The sequence below is a fragment of the Lathamus discolor genome, chromosome 3 (genome assembly GCF_037157495.1).
Source record: "Lathamus discolor isolate bLatDis1 chromosome 3, bLatDis1.hap1, whole genome shotgun sequence".
Lineage (NCBI taxonomy): Eukaryota > Metazoa > Chordata > Aves > Psittaciformes > Psittacidae > Lathamus > Lathamus discolor.
In genome coordinates this window covers 127,553,544-127,579,416 of record NC_088886.1, presented here as the reverse complement: position 1 = coordinate 127,579,416, position 25,873 = coordinate 127,553,544, and the positions used below count along the sequence as shown (strand labels likewise).

Below are 25,873 nucleotides of genomic sequence, written 5' to 3'. Positions count from 1 at the left end.
GTGCAAATGGCAAAATTCCCCTTGTTTTCTGGCATGCCCTAAGCAACAGCGAACTTTTCCAAAGAGGAATCTAAGAGTTCTTACAAGCAGCCCAGCCCTCCCTCCTGCTCACTGTCCGGCGGGGTTAACCCTTGCTGTTTGGGAGTGTCATGGGCGCACCCTGGCACTGGGCAGAGCCTCGCTGCGGTTTTACACCGGGCAGAGGGGCAGGAGAGGCGAGCTGGGCATCCTGCACACACACAAAGGCTCCTTCGCAGGCCAGGGCGGGCGAGAGCGGCTCCCTGGCGCGCATCCAGCCATCTCCCTCCTGTGCTCACCTTGGGAGCCGAGGGGTAGGGGGGTGCGCCTGATCCCCGCTCCGATGGCCCCCAGCCCCCCAGGCAGCAGTTGGGGGTCCCTGCCCCACCAACACAGCGTACAGCTGGGGCAGGATCAGGCCCTGCTAACTCACCCCCAAATGCAGAGCCCTGACCTCTCCCTCCCTGAGTCCCCACAGCCCAGGCTGCTGTGCAACCCAATTGCAACCACTTTTCTCCTTCGCTTAAACCGTGAAGATCTGAACTTCACCCCCCTCCTCTCTTCTCTTCCCCTCCCCATCCTCGCCTTTCCCTTCCCCCTCCTCCTCCTCCTCCCCTTGTCTCTCCTCATAATATTATCCTTGATCAGTGCCCGGGGTTTGAAGCCCAGAAGTCAGGAGCGGCGCTCCCCACCCCCACCGGCTCGAGCGCGCACTGATAGGGCCCTCGCTGCTGGCACCTAGTCAAGCTGAGGTGTCATTGGGATCTCAAATTGCAGCGAGGGGCTGGCAGGCAGCCAGGGGCAGTCTATTTAAAAGACAGCCTGTTCTGCAGTATTCAGTCTCTTTAGAAACTTCTCCAGGGGAAAAGTGTTGGGAGATCTACAAAGTGGATTTTTTTTCTTTTTTTTTTTCTTTTTTCCCCCCCTTCCCCCTGTTTTTTACCGCTCCTCTGCAGACTTTGCAACAAAACACTCCAACTTTGCAGAAAACTTTTCTTTTTTGCCTTTTTTTTTTTTTTTTTTACCTTTTCTAGTTTTCTTTTTTTTTTTTTTTCGGCTTTATTTTGCCTTTGCAAATCCTGGAAGAGGAAAGCGGGAGGGTTGAACAGAGCCGATCGAAACACAACTTTGCTTCATACCAGGCTTCCCAGCACCTCGCTGCGTCGGGAGGGACTGTTTCTCTTCCTGCAGAAGAAGAGAGAGGGAAGGGGAGCTTTGCATCCCCTCTTCCTTCTGCTGCGTGTTGGGTTTCTTTTTTTCTACCCCTCTTGACTGCTTTGATGCATTAATAGCAGGACACTGGTTTTCAAGGAACTTTGCTCCCTTCCCACCCTGCCTCCTCCCAGCCCTTTGGGAAGAGTGTGTGTGTGCGTGTCTCTGTGCGTGAGTGTGTGAAACCGCCGTCCCACCTCCCCAAACCCCCCTGCTCCCCTCCGCCTCCCCCTGCAACCTGTAGGCTGTGCAGCCCCTGCAGGCTTTGCTCCCTTTCCCCCCCTCCTGCCTTCCCCCTCTCCTTTCTGCGCTCCCGCAGATTGCTGTGCGAATTCCCCCTTTCGAGGCGAGAAAAAGCAGAAAGAAGGAGAAAAACGGACAAAAAGCAAACCTAGAGGCCCCCCTCCCAACGCCAAAAGAAAAGCAGGAGGGTCTCGCACCCCGAGCATAAACCCCAGAGCGGGGCGCCTGCACGCAGGGGCTGCGCTTTCCTCCCCTTTTACTTCTTGATTTTTTATTTTTTTTTCTCTTTTTTGCCCCAGAAGGGGCAAGCGGGAAGCCAGCGCCGCCCGCCCCCCGCCCGCGGCACCTCCCGCGCCCCGTCCCGCAGCATCCCCGCCGCGATGCTGCTGCGGCTCCTGGTGCTGTTGGGCGCCTGCCCGGGGCTGTCGCGGTGCCTGGGCTCTTTCGTGCAGTGCGAGCCCTGCGACGGCAAGGCGCTGTCGCTGTGCCCGCCGCCGCCGCTGGGCTGCGAGCTGGTGAAGGAGCCCGGCTGCGGCTGCTGCCTCACCTGCGCCCTGCCAGCCGGCCAGCCCTGCGGCGTCTACACCGAGCGCTGCGCCCGCGGGCTCCGCTGCCTCCCGCGGCAGGGCGAGGAGAAGCCGCTGCACGCCCTGCTCCACGGCACCGCCGTCTGCCTCAGCGAGAAGAGCTACCGCGAGCAAGCCAAGGCCGGTGAGTGACGCCCGCCTCGCCCTCCCTCATCTTTCCCAGGTGCTTTTCCGTCTGCCCGCCTGCTTTTTCCACCACACCACCGTCTCCCGGCTGCATTTTCCCCTCTTCCTGGGTGTTCTTCCGTCCCCTCCGCTTGCTTTTCCGCCTTTCCGGCTCCCTTTCCATCTTTCCGCTGGCTTTTCTACTCCCTCCCACTGACTGCTCTTCTCTGCTCCCCCTCCCCCCGCCCGCGTTCCTATTCTTCCGGCTGCTTTTCCATCTTCCCAGGTGCTCTTCCATGCACCCGCTTGCTTTTCCGCCTTCCCGGCTACTTTCCCGGTTTTCCACCCGCTTTCCCATTCCCACTCTTCCCCAGCTGCTCTTCCATCCCCCCTCCCCCACCGTGTGCTTTTCTGCCTTCCCGGCCCTCCACCCCCAGCAGCTGCTTTTCCATCTTTCTGGCTACTTTTACATCTTTCTGCCTGATTTTTTTCTCTCTTACATACACACATATACAGACCCCAGCTGCTTTCCCATCTTTCCAACTATTTCCCCATTCCTTCCCCACCCCTTTCACCAGCAGCTTTTCCAAGCCCGATGGTTCTTTTCCATCTTTTCTGGCTCCTTCTCCACCATCACTTCCCTTGTCTGCTCTGTCATCCCCCTATTGCTTTTCAACCTTCTTTTTCCATCTTTCCAGCTGCTCTTCCACCCCTCCCATTTGCTTTTGCATCTTTTCCAGCTGCTCTTCCACCCCCTTTACTGTTCTTCCATGCCCCCCACTGCTTTCCCATCCTTCTTTGCATCCATGCCCTTGTTGAACCTCCTGTTGCATCATCTCACAGCTTCCCCCAACCCCCCCCCCCCTTAAATCATCACCTCTGGGTTGCCCTATCCCTAATGGAAAGCTTTTCCTCTGCCAAATCCCAGGTGCACCCTCTTAGTCACAGCTGCATACCAGTCCTTCCCCAGTTGCATCCTTTACATCTTTCCTGCATCCCCATCCTCATCCTCTCGCTGACCCCTTTCTCTCACCATACCTTCCACCTTGCTGTGGGGCCCAAACTGACCTCTGCAGGTTGACATACAGGGGAGGGCAGGGCACCTTCTTGCAACCACCAGCCCCATCCCCGAAGTCCTCAAGCACCCCCGGGGTTTGTTGCTCAGACTCCCACTTTCCCCTCACCATCACTGCAGCCCTCTCCTCCTGCCTGCCCGCTGCTGGATGCCTTTGTTGGGCAGTGGGTTTTAGCCCAGGGAGGTGAAGAGAGCAGGTGCATTAGGAGCAGGGGATCTGCGATTGCAAAAAATAATGATGGTGTCGCTAATAATCAGAACAGGTTAAAAGCAAGCACGAAGGCTGGTGTGGTAGCGCCAGTGCAAAGCCAAGCTTCTGAAATATTTGCACCTTGCACGTGACAAAAGCATGAAAGTAAGCATTCCTCCTCTTTGGCACTCGTTTAACTCCCATTTCTGGATCCTGTAGCTTGTGCAAGGACACTTTCCCTTTACTCCTCCAAATACATTTGTATCTCTGCCACACAGTGAAGAGGAGGCAGGGAGGGTGTCTGCATGTTCAGGGGACCAGGGAACCACTTGGCAAAAAAGAAAAACAACAGAAATGAGCCCCCCGTTCTTTTTTTGTTCCATGAAAAACTCATTTTTGCTTGTTAGCAAGCTTCTGCTCATACCCGCGCAATGGGAATCCGTTCCTCCTTCCTAGCACCTAATAAATCTTGATGGTTTTATTATTTTTCCCCTTAGCTGCTTGCAGGCAGTGGTTGTGTTGCTACGCTCCATCCTTCAGAGCAAAACCAACTTCTGTGTGTATAAATTCCCTTCTCCCTCAAATGACAACAAATGTCCAAACTCCCTTAGAGCCATCCAGAAACAGCAAAGCTGAGCTTAGTTTTCTGAAGGGGAGCTGGAAGGGGTGAGGGCTGGGAGGGTGAAGCCAGGAGCTGCGTTCCTGCCGTGGAACCCGGGAAGCTGGGCAATAACTCGCTGCCAGCAGAGCTATGTGAAGTGTCCGGGAGCGCATCATCCACGGGGTTTATTTGCTCTGCGCGTGTGTGCGCGCAGCCAGGGGCAGGCGCTGTGCTCGGGAAGGCAAAGCTGGGCAGCTGAAGCCCAGCAGCACCGAGGTGACAAGGGCTGATCTTTGCACCCATGGCACAGGTGCCCCATGCAGACCAAAGGCATCTAAAAAAGCCGTGGTGCTTGGTTCCCAGCAGGAATCTAACTTGGTTCCACCTGCTTTGCTCTTCCCAAGGAAACTAGTCCTTTAGCAGGTGCTTCGCGTGAAAACCTTGTAATATTACTGGGTTTGGTTTTGTTGGGATGGGGAGCACCTGTTGAATGAACAAGGAGAGGGATAGGAAAGAGGTTGCAGGTTGGTTACAAAACCACCCCCCTGGCACTACCTGCACTTCCAGTTTGGACTCCCTGAGCGCTGCAGGGGGCTCTTTTTGACAGGTTTTGTTCGCAGCTGGGAGATGAGCCTAGATCCAAAAGGCTGCTGCAAGAAGCTGTGGGAGACCAGCAGGCTCCTCTTGAGATTTGTGAGATTGCAAAAAAGAAACAAAAAATAAATGAGGAATTCCTGAGATTGGAAGAGAAAAAAAACTCCTGGCATTTGACTGGTAGCATGTGAGAACAAAGTATATTTTCATAGGCATGTTCCTAAGCAACAGGGCAAGGAAAAAAATTAAGTTTGACTTGAACTTTCTGGCCTCTGCCAGTTTGGCCAGCAGTGCAGGGACCATGCGCTGGGGAAGCTGGCCTGGCCCTCCCATCTATCAATGACCAAAATTGGCCCTGAGCTGCGAACCGCTGAGAAAGAATCAGCACTCTGCGAAATAAACTATGTGACAGCAGCGAGGACTAGATCAAGCTGCATTTCTATCTATTTCTGCTCTTGGCGCTGGCCGAGTTCAAAATTGCAGATGCTTTCCTCTTTATAGTTGAGGTGGAGAAGCAACAAGCGGTATTACAAGAGCCCAGGCCTGGGAGGCTGGGCTTGGCTCTTCTGTAGACCAGATGTCTTGCCTGAGGACAAGATGCTCCCAGGTACCATGCCTGTTTCCTCATCTTTAAGCTGGGCACAGCTGTACTGACAAATGCTGGACCTACTGAGCAGAATATGTTCATGGTTTGCTGAGAGGTCAGAAATGAAAGAAAGCGTGGGATTAGAGGGCTTTGGTAAGGCTCATTTTAAGTAGACCGATGTGTAGGTACTGACGGGACAGTGCCTGTAATCCTTCCTGGCACAACTGTCCTTTACCGAAAGCCAAACATTATGGCCGTAATTGACTGTTCCTGGTAAAAAAAACATGAATGAGCTTCATTTATGGCACAGGCTGCAGGATTCTGGATTTTCTCTGTTTTGTTTAGGTTTCCTTTGAAATACACCATGTCTTTCCATTTTTCTGCCCCATGCTCCTGCCAGACTTCCTCCTGCTGAGACAGCAAGGTCAGGCCGAGCGCCGGGGAGCGGAGGGCACAGATTGGAGCCTGCTGCCCTTAAAAAGGCTTGTGGAAAAACAAAGGTTGTCAAATATTTCCTTCTCCTCTCTCATTCCTGCTCTCTTTCTAGAAAGCAAGCAAGACTTGGCAAGTTTCCGCACGAAACTGTGAGCCAACGATAACCAGGAGGGGAAAGGAGGGGGGTTGCAGAATTAGCCCTAAGAAAATCGTCTTTGCTGCGTCAGCTGGAAGTAGGCGGAGGAGGAGTGCTGCCGAGCCCAAGTTTCCTGCAGCTCGTGTTCGGTGCAGTCCTTTATCCCTCCTGAACATATTCCACCCCCCATCCTCCCCCCATTTCTCCTTCCTGCACTCTTCTGCTCCCCATTCAGGGACACAGGCCTTCAGGAGTGAGCAATGGGGATGTGGCAGGGCAGGTGGGCAGCTGAGGTCTGGGGTCCAGGGTGAGGGTGAAGGTTAGGGCAGGGGTCGTGGGAGCAGGGTGCTTGGGATGCACCGTCTTGCAGCCATGTGTTGCGCAGGGAGGGACCCGGCTGGTGCAAGCGGCAGGTCCTTTGTGCAAAGCAGCTCCCGAGCTGTCAAGGCAAAAGCTAGTAGCAACAGGCCTGCAAAGCCTCAGATCCGAAACAGGAAAATCTCCATTTTTCTTTTGATCTGAAGTTTCAACAACAATAACAATATATTAAAAAAAAGTGAAATCCATCAGGTGCCAGCAAGAGCTGGGTTTCTGCGGTGTGTGTACGGGGGAGGGAGGGATGGGGTGGTTCAAACAGGAAAGGAGGGGCCTTGGCTGGAAAGATTTTTCTGCAGCCTGTTTTCTAAGGAAGGAGGGAGAATATTAAGTAGTTGATCCAAATGAAATTCCTGCCGGGTGCCAGCAGAGTTCACCGGAGAAAAGACGTGGCTCTGTGCGTGCGTGCATGCATGATAGATCTGGTCCCCAGCTCCCGCGCGGCGCTGTCAGCCTGGACCCACTCCAGGTGAATGAAGGGAGCCCCTCCAGAGCCTGTACTGCTGCAGGGGAGAACTGGGGCTGGCCTTAAATGGGCGCCCCCGCAAACCTGAGAGGTGGCTGTGTGCCTCCTCTTGTCGGTATTTGAGCACCAGCATCCTGTGCCCAGATGTCCGTCGCGGCTTTGGCACGTCAGTGTGTGACCGGAGTTGTGTGCGACTGGAAGTGTTTGCGTGATTGCGGGTAGAGGTGTCTCCTCCAGCCCAGAAGAAGGGAGCAGGAGAGCTCGGGTATGTTTTGTGCCAGCTTCAAGACAGCCCCCGGTTTCTTTTGTTGTGTAGTTTGGCTCACGTGTGTCAGGGCAGACAGAGAGGAAGGAGAGGAGAAGCGAGCAGGCACTGCCTTGCACAGAGTGTGGTCCTCTGCTTCCTCCTAACGTCCGCTGGAAGTTTTACTCATGCTGGGCTGAAAGACATCGCAGATGTGAGAGTAGCTGTGGGAGTTTTTACAGTGGGGATGGTTCTCTGTGCTCTTCACCTAAACTGGAAAGCCTGGGAGCACTCTAGGAAGGGGGCAGGAACCTCCAGCCCCTCCTCTGCTCAGCAGGTGATCTGCTAAGAACAGCTGCAGCTCATTTCACCTCTGTTCAGTTACAGGGGAGATAAAAGGGCCCACGACACAGCAAGTCCTGGCTATTTTTTTACCAAGCACTTAGTAGTGCTGATTTAAGGTCAGACATAAATGGAGAATTCGGCTGGAACGCACCTGTCCTCGATGTGAGCTGCCGAGCAGCAGGATCAACATGCACAGGAAAGATATGCCTGTGAACATACACACACATGTACCGTGTTGACACACCCACACATGCCTGTTTAATGTGTGCAGATACACACACGGAGCATTTTTGTCTCTCGGGCAGAATGGTTTCCAGGCAGCACACACAAACCTCTCTTAGGTGCAGTGATTCTGCTTGTGAGTGGCACATCAGTATTTTGACATCAAGATTAGATATTGGCATACAGACCAGCCTACCCTATTCACCCACTGAGGGCTGAGAAATGAGATGCAGCAGGTGAGCATATCAAACAGGAGGCAAGGAAGGAGATAGATGCAAGATATTCCTCCCAGGCAGCTGTGTGGATCTGAACTCACCCCCTGTGCTTGGAAGTGGCTTGTGTTTTTTGGGATAGAGCAAGTCTACATTAGTTAAATATCTTGACAGATATCCCAGTGAAGATGCAGAGAGGCTGCAGTTTGCAGAGGGCAGCCAATCCACCTCGTGCCCTATGCCAGGGCTGCAGGATATGTGCAGAAGGCAGTGGTGCCTGGTGGCACCAGTGGAGATCATGCTAGGGGCACTGAGGGAGCTGGGACCCTTCAAACTTCTCTTTGCCCAGGCAGTACCAACTGGCCCTTGGGAAAGTGAGAAGAAGAACTTAATTGGGAAAAGACAGCAAAGCTGCTAAGATGTGGCAGGCTGAGGGCAGGAGAAATAACCTCCAGGAGGAGAAGGCAGCACGACCTGAAGACGTGGTGGATGCACAAGTCAAAGATGATCCAAAGAGTTTGGCTTGGGTGAACTCACTGGCAGCCAGCATAATAATCACCTAGTCATTTGTAAGGAGATTTTTTACAGGCAGAAAGATAGATACTATCTGTTTATCCTCAGGACGGGTGTAGCTAAAAGTATGAGGAAGCTCTGCTGGCGAGGAGGAGGAGGAGGGATATTTGGTGCCTGCATTCTAGCATCCGCTAAAACCTGGACCTACTGGGTCCATATAGCAAGAGCCTCCACACTGGGTCTCTTGTGGGGCACAGAGTGGGATAGAAGCTGTTCCATAACTCCTGGGCCTGGGGGCTGCCTGTTTGAGATCACTGGGCATGGGTTGCGCTTGACTCCTCGGCCCTTCCTGGAAAGCTCACATCACATCTGGTGATGAAGGAGTGACGTCCTCATCTTCTCACCACTCAACCCCCGCAAGACATGCTGTACTCCCTCAGCTGTGTAGCCAAGGCAACTCTCAGTAAGATAATGGTTTTGAGGTGGCTCTTTGATGCTAGTGATCTGAGGGAACCCCTCAGTGTCAATCTGCTGCTTGCAGTTAATCCCAGCAGGAGCCAGCATAATGTGTTTGCAGAAATTTGGGACTTTTGTTAGTTTGTTATGGGCAAATTTGCTCTCAAGGAACTCAAGGAAGCTATTTCTCAACGTGTTTTGATGGGTCTCCTATCTGTTTACGATCTTTCCAGGACAAGTGTGCTAACTGTCCATCAATCCACGCCTTTTAGATACCAGCTTTTGGCTGGGGGACCACACCTGCACTGAGCAATGCCTGCAGGAAGGTCCAAGCATCACCTGGGGGGAGAGAGATCCAGTCAACAGGCTAAATAAACCCTGAGGAGGCATCTTAAACGTATGCCTGTGGAGTCAGTGGGCATTTCATATGTTGTACGCATAAAGCCTTGCTCTCACTATTACCCTCACTCTGTAGAACACTCAGATATTCTCACAATTTTTCCTGATGCCTCCACCCCAGTGGTACTGCCTCTTTCGTGCAGAATTTGGGAAGGGGGTGTCAAGACCCACCACCACATCATTCCCTATTAGCCTGGCAGGGCTTGATCCTACAAGATGCTGAGCACCAGAGCATCACACATTGGGGCAGCTAACCTCCTCCATGGGAGCCAGCCACCTCAGTCCTTGAAGGTCTGCAAGGCCAAAGCAGAAGATTATGTTGGGTTAGGTAGGATTGGAAAGCTCTTAGCAGCTGTCTGCCTTGAGGGCTGTTGGTTTGTTTGCTTGTTGGATGGACACAGCTGGCTGACTGATGGAGATAATTGTTATGTTGATGGAGATAACTGGTCTGGTTGCTATTTAAAGCAAGAAGGTAGTCCTGAGAGATACTTCAGGAAATGATCCTTTCGCTAACCAAGAGAGGGAATGTGTCTTAAAGGTAACTTTGGGTCCAAAGCTGTCCAATAGTCATAGTTCCTTTTGTAGAAAACTAGTAGAAATATTTTCTTTTTCCAGATTCAGATAGGATTCAGCCTCCAAAGACAAATCAACAGACCCATGTATTATTCATGCTTAAGAGATCAGATGTTATGCATTGAACTAATGAAAAAAATCTAGTAATTAAGCAAGCCAGGGAACAACTGGCTTGTAGAACCTGCCTCTCATTTTTTATTTGAAAGAGATACTGGAAAAGAAGTTTTGTTAGGGAGGGACTGCATAGTTTTTATACCTGTCCAGCAGTCAGTTATGGTGCTGCCACAGCCACAGTTATGCCTTAATAATGTCTAAATACACAGTGGCATACAGTCACTTTGCTTTGACTTGTGGCTTCTGCTTTCCTAAAGAAATAGCAGAAATGGGTGAAATTTTACTGCATCATTTCATAACCATTTCAGTGTTCAGTTATTTGGTTTTGTAATGGCAGAGGTGGCTTGAGGTTGCCGCAAGAACTAAGAAGTGCAACAGGGATTTTATCATTCCAAAAAGGTTTTGGACCTGATAACCCTCTGGCAAAGGGTGATCAGTTGTCTTTCTTGGAATTTCACACCGCAGACTGGAGGTCTTTGCTCCATCAAAGGACACATTTTTAATATTGAAAAGCATCTTTGCATTGTGTTGGACCAAAGGGAATTGGTTTATTGGTATGCAGTGATCTAGTGTAAGGAGGGAAATGGTTAGGAGAGACAAGAGTCATCTGCCAGGACCAAGCTTGGGCAAGTTACTGCTTATCAGAATTGTCAGAGTGTGAACATCAAACTTCTACTTTTTTGTGGTACTGCTTAGGTGCACTGAGAGATTAAATAATGGGCAGGCCTACTCCAGGTGAAGGCTTTCTGAGAGAAGGAGCCATTAAGAAAGTAGAAGGGTGTCCTGAGGGCAGAGGTGGAAATCTCATGGCTCAGAACTCGTAGAAGTCATGTTGGACAGTACATGTGACATTGTGTCATCTGGTGCTGACACAGAGTTGAGCAATGGATGATCTCACACATCCTTTCCATCTAGTTTAAGGCAGAGCTCTGAAAGTCAGGCTGAGGGCCTAGAAATTAATCCAGGTCAGGCTGGAGGTTGCAATCACAGCTGCACATCTGAAATATTTGTGGTGTTCCACCAGTTCTAACCCTGCACCTGATACAGGTGCATCTGCAGACTCCATCTGATGTGCCTTCACCTCTCCTTGGGGCAAGCAAAGGGTTTGGCTTTCTTGGATCTTCGAGTTACTGGCAGCTGTATATAACATAAGTGGGGATGGGTCTTTTGATGGAGACTACCAGCCTCCAGCGAGAGCAGCATCTCCTGGATTCAGTTCCAGTAAGTCAGTTATTAAAAGCTTCTGCTTAATACAAAACTAAATCAGATTCAAAACCCTAACCAAAAGGCAAAAGCCACCTTCATCCGTAAGCAGGCCAGAGAGCTTAGCATAAACTGTAGTGGCTACTTTCATAGTACATCTTCTTCTCAGGATCATCTCCTTTAATAGTCTTGCTGTGAGTTGCACCGTGTTCATAGTATTGCTACAATATCCACAGTGATATCCCAGCTTTTAATAGCCACCAGCAACAGTCTTCTTGGTTATGCCTTTAAGGTCTTAGCACCTGGCTCTACAATGATTTGTCAGATTTGAGTTTCAGTGATCAGAACAGAATCAGCATCCTGGCAGCATCCTGCTTTCAAGTCCAGGTTTCTTAACAGCTCATGTATATTGACACCAACCTTCAGCTGAGTTTTAGAGACAGACCCCACATAGTCCAAGAGGGTAAAGCTACCTAACCTTTTCCCTGGTGACATTTCCTCCGTCACTGCTGTACAGCTGCCTGTATCCAAAGAAGTCCCCATGTCCTCTTCTTTCTCATATAATAATTATAGTTGATGGACGCTATTGGAGTTCTCTTCCAACCCATCACACCTCCTTCTTTCCTAAGGACATGGCAAGATTTTTTTCAAGTGATCTCTGATGGCCGTATGAGCAGTTTACACCCTTTTGTTTCTATTCAGAAGATTTGAAAGCATATGTGTTTTCTGAGTAGGGTTTCCTTTTTATGACACAGGTAAGCCCCATGGAAAAACTACTGGTAAACAATTCAGTGATGCTGTTAAGAGTTACTCCAGATTTTCCTCACCTTTACTGTCAGTTGGACAGAAACTGTCATGCAGTCTTCTTCCCTGAGTTTTCTTTCTTTGTTTTTTTCTGCTCTTAATTCCTTGACAGCCTGGTGGGGGTTTTGCCTCCTTTATAACAACCAGTGGAATATGCCACTAGGGTGGATTTGTTGGAAAAGATGCAAGACTAAGAAACATGAATGATTTCACCCTTTCAGGAAGGAAAAATATGTCTTGGTCACTATGATATTGAAAGATGATTTGTTTAGATTTCTCTCGGTCATTCTTCAATTCAGCTCTCAGCTTCTTCTGCAGTTTCAGCACATGGAATGGGGAACATCTGCAGTCTCCAGATGATGTGAAGGAAATATGTTTTATCTTCCTATCATCAGTGCATCAGCAACAGGAGCTTCTTGATGTAAATCTAATCCTGAAATACTTCCTTCCCCTCCACTTGGCAGTTCAGTTCACTGGAAGATAACTTTGTTCAGGAAATGTCAGGCTGATACCAGCAGCTATCTAGAAACAGAGTGCCTGCAATTTTGCATGATCAGCATTCATTTAACTGAAATGGATGGATGTTTGTTCATGTTCTTACCAGAGGGAAAAGCTCTGGAAAGCTTCCCAACTCTTTTACTGGTTAGACATTTTGGGTTCTGTCTTGCATAGAAATGGTTGTCGGTGAGAGCCCAAAGACTCTGGCCGTGCAGCCTGTTGACCCAGACCCTTACCTGGTCTTGGTGTGTCATGCATATGCATTGCAAACTCCATTTGCTATAGCCTTTGCTGAGAATTGATCATAGCCAGATTTGGGAGCTCTCTGGAGAAAAAGAGATGGATCAAAGACAACACCTCTCGGTGAGCCCTAGTCCTTGCTTGTACATCCCAGATCAGAAGCAGCCGAGCCCACCAGCTGGTGCCCATGCTTGGCTCTTCCTGCACAGCAAGGATGCTTAAAGTCTGTCAGACTAACATCTAACAATGTATAGGGAGTTCCTATACATTATGGAGCTCCCCATTTCTAAACCTGCTTTTCTCCTTGCACTGGAGAGTTGCTCCCAGGGAGTTGTATTTTGTGGCTGCAGCAAGAAAGGGCAACTCAGGAAAGCATCATTTGGCACAGAGCAACACAGATCCTTCTTTGCACTTCCAGTTCCCATAGCTGTACATCTCCCACCTCCATGGCACTTGCTGGCACTGCGGAGAAATGGTGCTGACCCAGAGATCCGTTCCTACAGATAGGCTCTGTGCTTCCAGAGCAGACCAAACATGAGCTGGTTCCCTTGAGAGCTCCTTTCCCACATGCTGAGCTGTATTTCTCCCCCATCCAGCTCTGTGTGAGGACACCGAGGTCATCAGGACGATGATCTCCCTTTCCCATGAATCCTGTGTGAACCTGGGGGCAGCCCAAGCACCTGATATTCACGCTCTGCAGGTGAGCCCTGGCTGATGCAGCAGAATCTGCATCCACAGGTTTCTGCTGAGGAGACATTACTCTCCTGAGAAAGAGCTGGTCTTCCAGGAGAGTTCAGCAAAGCCCAAACAATAACTTCAAAAGAGGACACCGTACGACAGTGTAGCACATCCCTCTGCTATCCATCCTTGTTCTCTGAGGCTTGTAAGGTATTCCTGAGCTGTTCCCAGGCATCCTTCTGGCTCTTGGATTAATAAAATGGAGAGAAGTCTTAACCCAGGGTTGAGTCCTTCCAGCCCTCTGGCAGCTTTTTCACCTCTTTCGTGAGCCTGGTCCCACTGCTCCATATCCTTCTCTTAAAAGAGAGAGGAACAAGAGCGTGAAACAAGAGAGTGAGGAACAAGAGAGTGTTCTCTCTGGAACAAGAGTGAGGTCCCAGCAACTTTCAGCATGCTGTCACAGGGATATAAGGTACTGGAATACCCCAGAGCTCTCTTCCAAAAGCTTGTATGGCTTTTGGGACATGGACTATTTGGACTCTGATCATATGTCTTTGCAGGGGACTGGGCATGGTGGGGTATAGTTGGTGATTTTGTGGGCGCTTCATGATGCTTTGACTGCTAAAGACTTCTTTCTATGCTCTGCAAATCACAAAGGTGATTTGCCGCCTTTGGCATTTGTTGGGATACCTAATTCCCAGTGAAGAACACAGGGTCTGGGTTTTCTTACCACCACCCCTATGCCTGTAAAATAGTTTGTCACTGCCGCCTTTAAGAGCTACGTAACAGACTGCAAGGGGACCAGTACTAAAGAGGTTGTCGGATTTATCTTTCTTAACTTCAGATCTTTGGAAGCCTAAGAGTGACCATCGGAGGCACAGGAGGAGAGACTGAAGCCTCCAGAGACATGTTGTTCCACCCTAAAATCAGCACCCAAGCCAAATGATGGAGCTGGTCACAATCTGAAGGGTGCAGCATCTCTGCAATGAGTTAGACATGGAATTTAGCCATCCAGCAAAGCCCAGACACTTCTGTATTAGTAGATGGGCGTTATTTAACCCAGATCTGTCATAATGCCTGTTGCACATTGCTGGGACTTGTGGGATGTGGGGTGGCAGTCCAAGCAGGGCTGCTGTTTTCCTATCCTTCTCAGTGTGTGGTGTCTCCTCCCAGTCTCTCACCGCCTACGAGCATCACCAGCATGCTCCCTCGCCAGTCCCTGCTAGATGAGCCATGCCGGCCTGCTGCCGAGTCCCCACCAAAGCACAAAAGTTCGTCGAAAGTCCAAGGCACATAGCAGCTGGCTCTGCAGCAGCCAACACCCTGGGCTAGTGGGGGACCGGCCAGAGCCTGCATCCCCAGCCCTGGCTGCTCCTCCTCTGGTGGGTGCCAGACAGCCTTGGGCTGGGCAGGCGCCTGAGATCACCGCCTGACCTCACCAGGGTGGTGATCTGGGCTCAGTGACCCCAGCCCCGGGCACAGCACCTGAGCCAGCTCCACTGCCCACCCTGCAGGGTTGTGCACAGGGCTGGGGGTCACTCACTGCTGTGCTAGGGTTGTGCCTGCGATGGGACTGTAAATGAGCTGTTCCTCATTAGGGCAGTGAAAGCTCCCTCCTGGGCTGATCCCAGCCTCCAGGGAGCTCAGGAATGCTTTTGCTCAGTTGTGCTCTCCAGCTGCCAAAGGGCGCGAGATGAGATGACCCTTCCTCGCTGCGCATCCCTGCCCTGCCTGCATTCTGAGCATGCAAACACAGCGGCTGACCCTGTGTACTGACCAGGAGGGAGGGATCTTTATTTTGCTGTCATGGGCACAGGTCCAAGGCTGGAGAAGGACTTGCCTGCCCATCCCAGGAGGTTTTGGTGTAGGTCTGGTACATCCCCTCCTCTGGAGCGGGGACAAGTGGGGAGGGCAGCTTGATGAAATGCATGAGCAGGGTTTTACCAGCCAGGGTCATGAGCACAGACTTCTGTATAAGACCGAGACTGAAGAAAAATAGGTACACCTCTAATGTGATCTGCAATAAAACTGATTTCAGGGACAGCACCGACATTCCTCTTCTCCCAGCCACAGGGAGCCCAGGAAGCTGCTTTACATTGTCCAGCAAGAAGCAGTATCATAAAGGATGGGGGAGGAAAGAGAAATGGGAGGATCCTGCCACTCTGGCAAGTACAGCGAAGAAGACAAACACTGGTTTCATCACTTATTGCCTCTGCCTGCATGTGTGTGTAAAGTCCAGCAAGAAGACACAAGCAGCCAATGTGGGGCTGGGCAGATAATGGAGCCACCATAGATAGGAGTCTGCGGCTGTTTGTGCTGGAGAGCTGTTGTTATGGGTGAAGCTCAGAGGGAGTGTCCAGATCTGGCTTTGATTAGCACTCTGGGGTCCTGATCAATGGGAACTGCAGAAAAAAATCCCTCCCTCTCTCTTTCTGCCTCTCCCATAAGTTTCTTCCTTTCTCCATCACCAGCAGCAGCTGCCTAGGTGTGTTATCCCAAAATGTTTTCCCTCCCTCCAAAAAGAAAGCCAAAATGTCAGAGGTCACCCAGCCAGATTTGGAAACCACCATGCTGTAAGCAGCAATGGGATGGAAACTGAGGTCATCCAAAGACAGCTGCCACCAGGGCCCAAATTGACAAAGAGCCCATTGGAAAAGTGGGGTGGTGGCATCACTCATGAAGTGCTGCAGCTGGGGATATGCCCTTCATGGGCATACTGGGAGGCAGCACTTAATGTTGGGGGCAAATCCTCCTCCATTGGAGAGTGGCGACATTGTGCACTGTTGCCCTGGGCTGTTCAGTGGGAGACTGCTCTATAACCAGCAATGTTTCAGCCCTGGATAATGTAAGCCTTGATTTCCATCTTGCAGTGAGCACTTCTGAACAGAGATGGCTGAGTTTGGGGGCGGAGGAAGGACAGGGAAACTTCTCAAGGTCTCCACCAGTGATGTTTGTCATTCCTGTGCTAGAGGTTTAATTGAAATCCCCGTTAAGTCTTTCTCCAACAGCTTTCTGCTCAAGTGGTGTGTTATGTTAGTGCTTACATTGTAAATAGTAATAATCATGATAATAATCAAGAGGGCTGTTCAGCAACGTTGTGCTATGGTCGTGCTTGTTTTTCTTAAGGTGTATGTGGCTTTGGGGGCTGGGGGGGGGGGGGAGGGTTGAACAGGACAGCAAGTTCTCTAGCAGTGGGCTGTGGAAGTAACAAGCATGGATCATTACGAGCCGCAGTCAATAAGATACTTTTCCTACCTTTCTGCCAGAAACCAATGAAAACATGTTACAGAAATTCCAGCCATTTGGATAAAGCTTCCTGCTCTGCTCTGTAAAGTCAGCAGGCAGGGAGGCAGTGTTCCCACATGCCCTGCACCCACGTGTGAACACACACCCCTGCCCTGTGGGGAACTCACACATCTCCAACACATCTGAAGCGTGGAAGCACCCGGGCTGGGTTTTGGCCCAGATGCAGGAAAGTGCCCGGGCTGCTCTGGGTGGTATCTGTTGAGGACAGCAGCCAGACAGACAAGAAGCAGTTTGCAGCTCTCTAGAACTGTGCCTGCTATTTTGCTGTGCTGCATCCTTTCTGTGGGGGCAGAGGGAATGGGCTGGAAACGGCTCCTGCTAGAGAGCAACTTCTGGCCAGTCCAGAGTGGGGAGAGGGACGGTGCCCTCAGCCTGAGACAGAGGACAGTCCACGCTCTGCTATGAGTATTTTCTGTCTCTCAGGGCTCGTGGGAGCCTGCATGGATTTGGACATCCACACCACAGTACTGGCCTAGCCTGTGTCAGGACTATATGCCGATGCTCACCCCTTTTTCCCTGGGTCCTCCATGGGCACCGCAGCATCAGATCAGACAAAATGTCATAGGCTGGCTTTGTGTTGAGTTTAGTCTCCTGCTTTGGCTGTATGGTCAACATCCTCTTCAGGTGGCTACAGCCCAAGTCTCATCTCCAGAGTAACCAAGCATCCTTGTCTTGGCCAGCAATGTTATTCTTCTGTGTGGCCAGTGAGCCTGGGACTTCCTTCTCAGAAGGGATGGAGGTGTGAAAGCTATCTCCTTCTTCCCAGTGTACCCCGGCTGGGAAGAGGGCGAGCAGGGCCTTCCTGCCAATGCCTTGTGCCCATAGCTGAAATAGAAACATGCAGCATGCTCTGCCTCTGCAAAGAGCCGCCTGCCTAAAACCCAGTCACTGGTTTGGCAAGGTGGGTGGGAGCAGGCAAAAAAGGGCTGTGCAGTGGGCCAGATGCCGACAGCAAGGGAGGAGGAACCCCAGCCTCCTTCCTCAGTCTCAGACAGGCACAATTAGGGCTCTTTTGGGGAAACTGGGAGTTGCTGCTGCTGGCATCTCTTCAGGAGCAGAGGTGCAGTGGTGCCAATGCAGCCTGCCATGAGCCAGCCGGGGTGGCAGATGGAGGTTAATGAACAAGCTGGAGGGTGAGGATGAGTGTAGGGGCTCTGGAGATGCTGACAAGCATGTCTGGTCCTGGCTGCTGGTTGATGCAGATGATCCAGCCAGAAGGCAAAGCGGGCACTGCGGGGTGCAGTCTGCCTGGCTGTGCCTTCCCCTCTCGTGTTGGCATCAGCAAGGTCCCTCACCAGCTGCCCAGAGCTTGTCAGGAGCTTCTGTGTCAAGAGACCTCTGCCCTTCAATTTGTCAAAATTGGCTTGTTAGTATCAAATTAGGGAATAGATAGGTGTGTGAGCAGGGAGTGCTTCAGCCTTGTTGCTGAAGGAAATGAGGCTATAAAAATCATCAGAGGGTGGATGAAAAGGATCCCTCCAAGGCATCCGTGGGGTTCTCACTGGGAATTAAAGACCTGAACTAGACACCACTGCTGAACAGCAGACGGAAGAGTCCTACCACATCCCTTGCTGGGTTCCTGCTTGACCTGTGGGTGCCAGGGAGGGTGAAGAGGGTCTCTTCCAGGTGCCTTTTTGGTTCCACACTGGACTTGAGCTAGGAGCTAGGCAGTTTTCCATGTATGCTAGCCCTCAGCTCCCTCTGCAGAGCACTGGGCTCCTGTGGCTCCTTCCCATCTCCCCTTGCTGAAAGGGCTTCACATTAGTCCCCAGCTTGTGCTGGAGGAAGCAGGGAAATACGGTGTTTGCAGAGGCTGAAGCTGCTGACCATGTGAGCAGGCTGAGCTGCTGCAAACACCCATCGCACCTCAAGTCCTGTGGACTGGACACCCCGTGCTGTTTTTCTGACTGACCCTCACTGCCTTGTTTGTTATTTTAGGTTTGCCTAGGTAGCTGTGCCTTTCGTGTTTGTTATTGCAGAGGTAATGAGCTGTGTCCCTCTTGGGTGATTGCAGGGTTGCCTGCCCCGGTGTGAATCCTGCCCTTAATTATGGTCAGGAGATGCCCTGGCTCTGCCTTCTGTGGCTCTGGCAATGTGTGCCAGAGGGGATTCCCGGGACAGATCACAGCATGCTTTGTTGCCGTGGAAGGGCTTAGTCACTGCGGCTGTCTCCGGTCTCTTTTCGGACCTTGGATGCAGCAATTTCTTTGAGGCAAAGCATTCACTTCTGCTGCACCTTGTACAGTGACATTTCCTGGAGAACAAGATCATTCCCAGTTACAACAATCTATTCCCTATCCCTTGTCTGTCATCCCCTTATAATAGAGGAGCCCTGACATGTAGGGCCTTTGAGTCCTGCAGCAAGAAAGAAACCCCAGGTATATGTACATCGTGGGGCAAAATGGCAAGAAGACCCTGTCCTGGAGAGATGTGTGAGTCCTGGGGATGGTGCATGCGGTCATTTAAGTGGTGTGGGCAGTTAGGAGGGTGCTGAGTCTGAGACGCTGATCCGGCGCTGTTCTTGTGGAAAGAGAAAACAAAGAAAAGCGCTGCTTTAACAAATAAGTGGCCGTGGAGAACTTCCGGGTTCTGCTGGGAGAGGGCAGGTTCACCTTGGCAAGGAGGAAGAAGAGACGGGGAGCCATGGCAGGCTTGGGGACACAGTGACCAGCCTGTCCCCTCGGCCACCTCCATGACCCCGTTGCGATGTGTGTGACGGGCCAGTGCTGCCATCTGCCGCTGAGCAGCGCGCCTGTCCCTGTCTGTGCCTGTCGGTCCCCCGTCACCGGGCATCCCCAGCGCAGCCCACTGGGGCAGAGGCATCTGCCTTCCCCCTGGACGGCATCTGGGCTCCGGGGACGCGCCGGTCTGCAGGGAGACTCCTGTCTGCCTTGTTGGGGAGGGAGGTTATCTGTCTTTATTCTCATCCTCAGCCTTTTGCCCCAGTAGTGATGTTGGTAGGAGGGGCAAAATTGGTTCCCTGCTGACTTCACCATAGGGTTGCAGGAGGGAATGAGCCAGGTTCACTGGCATTAGAGTCGTGGGAGGGATTTCAGTGACTCTGTGCTTTTCCTTCTGCTGCTGTGGGTTTCCCTGTGCTCACCTGCCAGACCTAGTACAAGCCTAGTGTTAGCACAGGGTTGCTGAGAACAGGGGCTGGGAGAGCAGGAGCCTCAAGAGCTTTAAACTCTATTCCAATTTAGTCCAGAAATAACCCTTTTTCACTCTGGTGGCTGTACTAAATGTCACAAGTCATCTAAGTTTAGACTGTCACCAGCTCGCTCCTATATATAACCACGCAGTGCCCCTGCCTGCATCCCGCCGGTACAGGTCACGTTGGGGCGATCCGAGGGATCTATAGGAAGGCAACTGCCATGGACAGAGCCTAAACGTGCTGTCAGTACCATTGGTGGCAGCTGCAGGCAGGCAGCTTTGCTGTCACCCCAGGCTTTGCTGGATGCTTAGTGTGTGCCAGCAGACAGGGGCTGGTTCAGTCCTGTCAGCATGGGGCTGCAAGTGGAATTCCCAGGAGATCCCAGCACTTGTCAGCCACATCTTTGGCATTGCTGCTGAAGTGTCTGCCCAGCCGAACAGTGGCTTTGCTCTGTGATTGACCTTGCCTTTGAGCTGTCGCATCTTCGAGCATCCCTGGCTTTTGCTCTTCCATCTCAAGGTGGGGTGGAGTGTGAATTTGTCACTCAGTTCTCTCACCGTGGCTAGAGAGGGGCTTCTCTGCCACATTTTGTGTCTCATCTGGTCCTTACTGGGTGTGAGAGAAACCTTCCATCAGTCTTTTTACACTGACACACTGCAAATGATGGTGGTCTTACATGTAGGAGCCTATCCTAGACTCCCGACTCTTCCATGCCCTTAGATACCTTCCTATCCTGAGCTTGAGGATCACACAAAAGCCCTGCCAAGTCCCACACAGTGGGATAAACCCAGGGCTGTAGGCAGCAGTTTGGAAAGGGATTTATTTGGTCTCTTGTTCCCATCCTGCCTGGTGCAAAGATATCCTGTGGGGTTGGGCAGGAGGCTCTCTATGCCAAGGCAAGCCCCAGTCAGCTGATGGAGACCTGACAGTTTGGTACCCCTTCTCTTCCAGAACGGGAGTCCCGAGAGCATGAGGAGCCGACCACGTCGGAGATGACAGAGGAGACCTACCCACCCAAGGCCTACCGGCCCAAGCATGGGCGCCTCTCCGAGCTCAAGGCTGAGGCCCTGAAGAAGGACCGCCGTAAGAAGCTGACCCTGGCTAAGTTTGTGGGCATGGCGGAGAACACGGCGCATCCTCGCGTCGTCATCCCTGAGCTCCGGCAGGAGTTTGAGTTGGTGGGTGCCTTCACCTTCCCTCCATGGGGCTTCTGTGGGCAGGCGACTGTGGGAAGGCTTTGTCCCCCTGGGGAGCAGGTGCCAGTGTGGGGACAGGGGCCCTGGGGGCATTTGCAGCTGGAGGCTTGCTGTGAGGTTCAACCCTTCTCACACTCCATCTTCTTCCTGCTGGCAGGGTCCCTGCCGCCGGCACATGGAGGCATCCCTGCAGGAGCTGAAGAGCAGCCAGCGGATGGTCCCCCGTGCCGTTCACCTCCCCAATTGCGACCGAAAGGGCTTCTATAAGAGGAAGCAGGTAAGCAGGGAGGCTTTTTTCTGTTGCTGCCCTGGATGGAAAGTATGGAGGTTTTCCTCTGCTGGGCTGGTGTGGGAGGCACATTTAGTGGTGGGTGGCCTTGCTGATGGCTTCATGTGCCATTTGGCCTGAAGCAAGCATCCTGAAGGAGCTTTTTAGGGAGGAGGAGAAGTCAGAGAGCCCTAGGCTGAATTAGCAGCGGGGATGGAGATCTGCTGAAAGCAAGAGAGCAGGAGCTAGGTCCTACCCAGGGGATTGCATTGCTGAGTTGAAAGGGGCAAAGCACAGGGGTGATCCTGGTCTTGAGCACAAGGGAGCCACACAGTGTCCGGTGGCCAGCTCCTGATCTCTGCCCTTGGTTGTCTCTGCAGTGCAAGCCCTCCCGCGGCCGGAAGCGTGGGTTGTGTTGGTGTGTGGACAAATACGGCATGAAGCTGCCAGGGACTGACTACCTGAGCGGAGACCTGCAGTGCCACGCGTTCGACAGCAGCAATGTGGAGTGAAGTCGCGTCCCCTCCCTCTGCCCCATCACTACCTACCCAGGCTCCCTTCCACCCTTCCCTCTGCACCTCCCCGTGCCCCGGGACTCCGATTCCTTTCATCTCATGTAAGAAGAAAAAAAGACAGGAAAAGAAAAAAGAGAAAGGAAGGAAAAGGAAAAGGAAAAAAAAAAAGGAGAAATAAAGAAGTAAACAAAGGAAAAGAAAAAAGAAAAGAAAAAAGGAAGAAGAAGAAAGAAAAGAAAGGGGAAAAGAAAAGAAAGGAAAAGAAAAGGAAAAGAAAGGAGAAAAGAGAAAAAAAGAAAAGAAAAATAAGAGAAGAGAAAAGAAAGGAAGAGAAAAGAAAAAAGAAAAGAAAATGAAAAGGAGAAAAACAAACCCTGAAGAAACTGAGGACTCGGAATCTGCAGCAGCCTCTTGACGACAAGGACTCAGCAAGGAAAGGACAGAGCCAGAGACAAACCAGTTGCAGCCACTCCACCATCCTGCACTGACCCATGCTTCTCGCAGTGCTGCCTGTGCCTCCCTGCTGCTTGAGCAGAGGCTTCCACTTGTAGGAAGCTCTTTGAGTTGGTGATTTTCCGGTATGGCTTTCGGGCAGGTTGATTTTATCTGGGGGGGAGGAGGGGTAGATAGTTTTTGTCTAAAGGGTCTCAAGAGAAAACCTTGTGGCCACCAGCATCCTCCCTCCTTGCTGCAGTCCTCCAGAGTCTCCTCCCCACATCACTGGGACTCACTTGACTCTATTTGATTTCCATCTCAAATGACTGCCCTAGATCAAGGCAGATTTCAATGCACTGGGAGGAGGCATGGGACTGCTGGGTTTTTGTCTGGAGATGAGCCAGGGAGGGAAACACAGCGCCTGCAATGGCACAAATACCCCTGCAAGAATATTGGTGGACTTTGAATTCATCCAAAAATTAAAGATACCCTTCTCCATCCAGTTCCTCTCAAATGGGAGGTCAGAAATCTTTTTGGACAAGCAGGACTCTGACCGTTGTCCATCCAGGTGTGGAAGCACTTGTTTCCTGTGTGCATGTGTGCAAGCATCTGTGTACACAGACGTGGCTTTTCCTCCTTGCAAAACTTTGCCTTGAAACCTGCAATCTGGAGGGCTTCACTCTTGAACAGGGGGAAAGATGCTGCCCCTCCCAAAGAATAATAACCTGCTGGACTAAGCATGGGAGCAGAGTTACAGAGGAGCATCAGTGCCTGTGGGATCAGGGTCACACCAACGCCGAGGGCTGCATCCAAGCTGATGCCACAGATACTCCATCACTGTCCAGGCTGAAGCATCTGTACATGAGGACAGGGGAATCGGGGCCAAAACTCTTCACCACCCTTCACTGCCATGAGGAAGACCAACTATGGAGATTTCTTTTTTAATTTTTTTTTTTTTTTTGCCACAGCCAAAAAAGTGGTTTGCTCCAGGGAAGGGGAAAACCAAACCTACATTTTGTTTTGCATTGGATTTGTGTTAAGGCTGGTTTATAGCCTTCCCCATGGGTAGGAAAATGCTGGTCTCAATCCTTTCACTCATGTTGCCACAGCTGACTCCCACCACCCTGCAGTAAGATACTGCAACAGGCCCTCGCCTTAAACATGGGGACCCCAATCCTTGTTGAGTGACAGCAGCCACCGCACCATGGAGACCCACTGCCTCAGGCATGCTGGCGCAGCCCTCGGCTGCCTTCCTGACTTTGTTTTTCATTTTTACGTTCAATTTCAGGACTCTTGCCTTTTGCTTCCCCATGACAAGGGTCTCTGCGATGTTGCCGCTGGGAAGAGATCCTGCAGCAAAGGAAGGAAAGGAAAGGAAAGCAAACCATGGCGTCTGGCTGCTGCGGTCCCAGTGGGCAAATACACACCCACTATGAACCACATCCCAGTGCCATGGCTGGAGCTGGCACTGGCCAAAGGACACAGCTGATCTCAGGGGGAAGGTTTCTGCACCCCAAAGCCCCTTTGAGCATCCCAGGCCTGGGCATAGAGGACAGGGAGTCTGTAGCACCACTGGGTCCCTGCCAGCAGGGATGGGACACGGGGGATTTAGTGACAAGGGGGTCTGGTGGAGGCTCCTCTCTGTCACCGGTGAGGCACCCTCATAACCTCCCGTGGCATGGCATCATTCTCTGGAGCACCTTGCAGGCACCCCACCAAGACACTTGCCCCAGTCAAGGGAAGGACTGGATGTCCCACAGTTATTTCATTTGGAGTTGCAGCAGGGGCAAATTTGCCAATGGACTTCAGTGGAGACCCAGTGAGGCACGTTTGGAGCTGGGGGTGAGGCATCTTCCCTTGCTGAAAAGACGGGAGGGTGCCACCAAATGCAGATCTGTCCCCCTCTAAAGAAACTGCCGGAGCAGGATGATCCTGTGTTGCTGGAGGGGGAGAATGGCGGGTGCTGCGGCCAAGGGAGGAACCTCTCTGGGCTCTGCAGGGCTGATGGAGCAGGGTTGGTTTGACCAGGGTGGTGGGTTAATGGTGCAGTGAAGGTGGGGTGAAGAATGTAGTGATGACAGCAGATGATGGGGAGCTCATGCTAACCCCAAGGGCCACACGTTGCCATCATTGATGCTGGCCCCATCTCCTCTGCTCACTGATCCCTCTGCAAAACCTCCTGTTATAGGCCAGTACCACCTTCCCCAGGACCCTTCCCTCCTTCTCTCTCTCTCTTGCTTTTTTGTTTGTTTGTTTGTTTTGTTGTTTAATTTCCCAAAACTTGAAAGCCTTTGGCTGCAGAGAAAGGAGATGTGCTGCCGGGGCAGGATGGGAGCTTCTGCAAGGTGAGGCTCAGCTCACGGGGCCTGGCGTGGTCTCATGATGTGGCCACCACAGTGACACTGGGAGGGGCATTCAGGGTGCCTCCCTGACCTCTCCTTACAAAGCGAGTCTCAGCCATGGCCTGCGAGATCAAAATCCGTCCCAGCCTCCTTCCCCACTGCACATGCATTGCTGGGACAGCACTGCCTGTCCTGTCCCCACCAACCTGGGGGAGGAGGATGCAGGAGGAGGATGCCCAAACCACCTTTGGCCCCCCAAACCACCTTGGCTCCTGGGACAGGGCACCAACTGAGCCCCCAGCTGCCCGGTCTCTAGATGAACCCTGGCCGGACGAGGCTGTTTGCAGGCTGCACTAGTATTTAAGACCAGGGTTGGAGCCTGGGTCGGGGTGGGGGCAGGAACAGCTTCAGGAGGGGTGGCAATGACAACATGCTGCCGTTCGCAGCACCCCTTTGCATGTAGGGTAAGAAAAGCAAAAGTGGGAGCTGGGGAGGAGGGGGTGAGGCATGTGGGGAGATGCTGGCGATTGGTGCATAAGGGAGAGGTGTGAGGCTCGGGGGTCTCCAGCCACAGTCTTTGCACTGAGCCTGCACTGGTACTCGGTATGCGAGCTGAGGAAAGACCAAGGATGGCGCAGGGGTCAGGACAGCCCTTTTACCGCATCTCCCTGGGGAGCGGCGCTCAGCAGCTGTGCTATCCCTTGTCTGTACTGCAGTGGACCTCAAAAACCACTAGTACAAGAGCATTTTGCACTATTTCTCTGCTCTCCCCCCTTCTCTTTTTCTCCACCTTCCCCATGAAAACTCTTTTTTGCTGTTGGGTGTTTTTGGTTTTTTTTTGTTTTGTTTTGTTTTTTGTTTGTTACTGATTTTAGGTTTTTTTCCCAAATGGAGCATTGTATATTTAATGATCGACAGTTCACCTCACTTCCAGACCGCAGTCCTGGCCATGGCTAGGATCCCTGCCTACTGTGCCCCCCTCTCCAGCCCCGCCAGCCCCCCACCACTGCCAATGGGACAGGCGTCACCGCGCACGTTACCCACCGTTGTAACACAGTTGTTAAAACACACCAGATTCCGAGTTTCCTGCCTGGTTTTTATCTTTAGCAATACTCACTACACATTTTACGGTAGCTTTTTATAGCTTTACATACATACGGTAGCTCTGTTGTTTCGTTTCGTTTTGTTTTTGTTGTTTTGGGTGTGTTTTTTTTTTTCCAGTAAACAAGAAATACTCATAATCTTACTGGTGGGAAAAAAAAAAAAAAAGCAGTTTGTGAAAAACTGACAATGGAAGAAGAGCTTAATGCTCTGTTTAGCATTTTGTACTTTAAAAAAATCTCACATTTTATTAAAAAGTGAAGATTGCTGTATACTATTTATTCAACTTATAATTTATGTTACTCTTTGATCTTTGTCTTTTCTCATGACAAAGCATTTATTTAATAAAGTTATGCATTCAGTTAGCTTGTGCCTGACCCTCCTGGAGCATCTGTGTGCTGGAGCCTGCTAGCTAGGGGCTCCGGCCCCAAG

At 51.6% G+C, this 25,873-nt stretch overlaps 1 protein-coding gene across 1 annotated transcript; it reads left to right on the top strand.

Moving 5' to 3' along the window:
* Positions 1-850: 850 nt before the first annotated feature.
* Positions 851-25,806, top strand: IGFBP5 (insulin like growth factor binding protein 5). Its single transcript, XM_065671551.1, has 4 exons — positions 851-2,184; positions 20,536-20,762; positions 20,938-21,057; positions 21,429-25,806. Exons 1-4 carry the CDS (start codon positions 1,854-1,856, stop codon positions 21,558-21,560), a joined length of 810 nt encoding a protein of 269 aa, XP_065527623.1. The 5' UTR covers positions 851-1,853; the 3' UTR covers positions 21,561-25,806.
* The last annotated feature ends 67 nt before the right edge of the window (positions 25,807-25,873 follow it).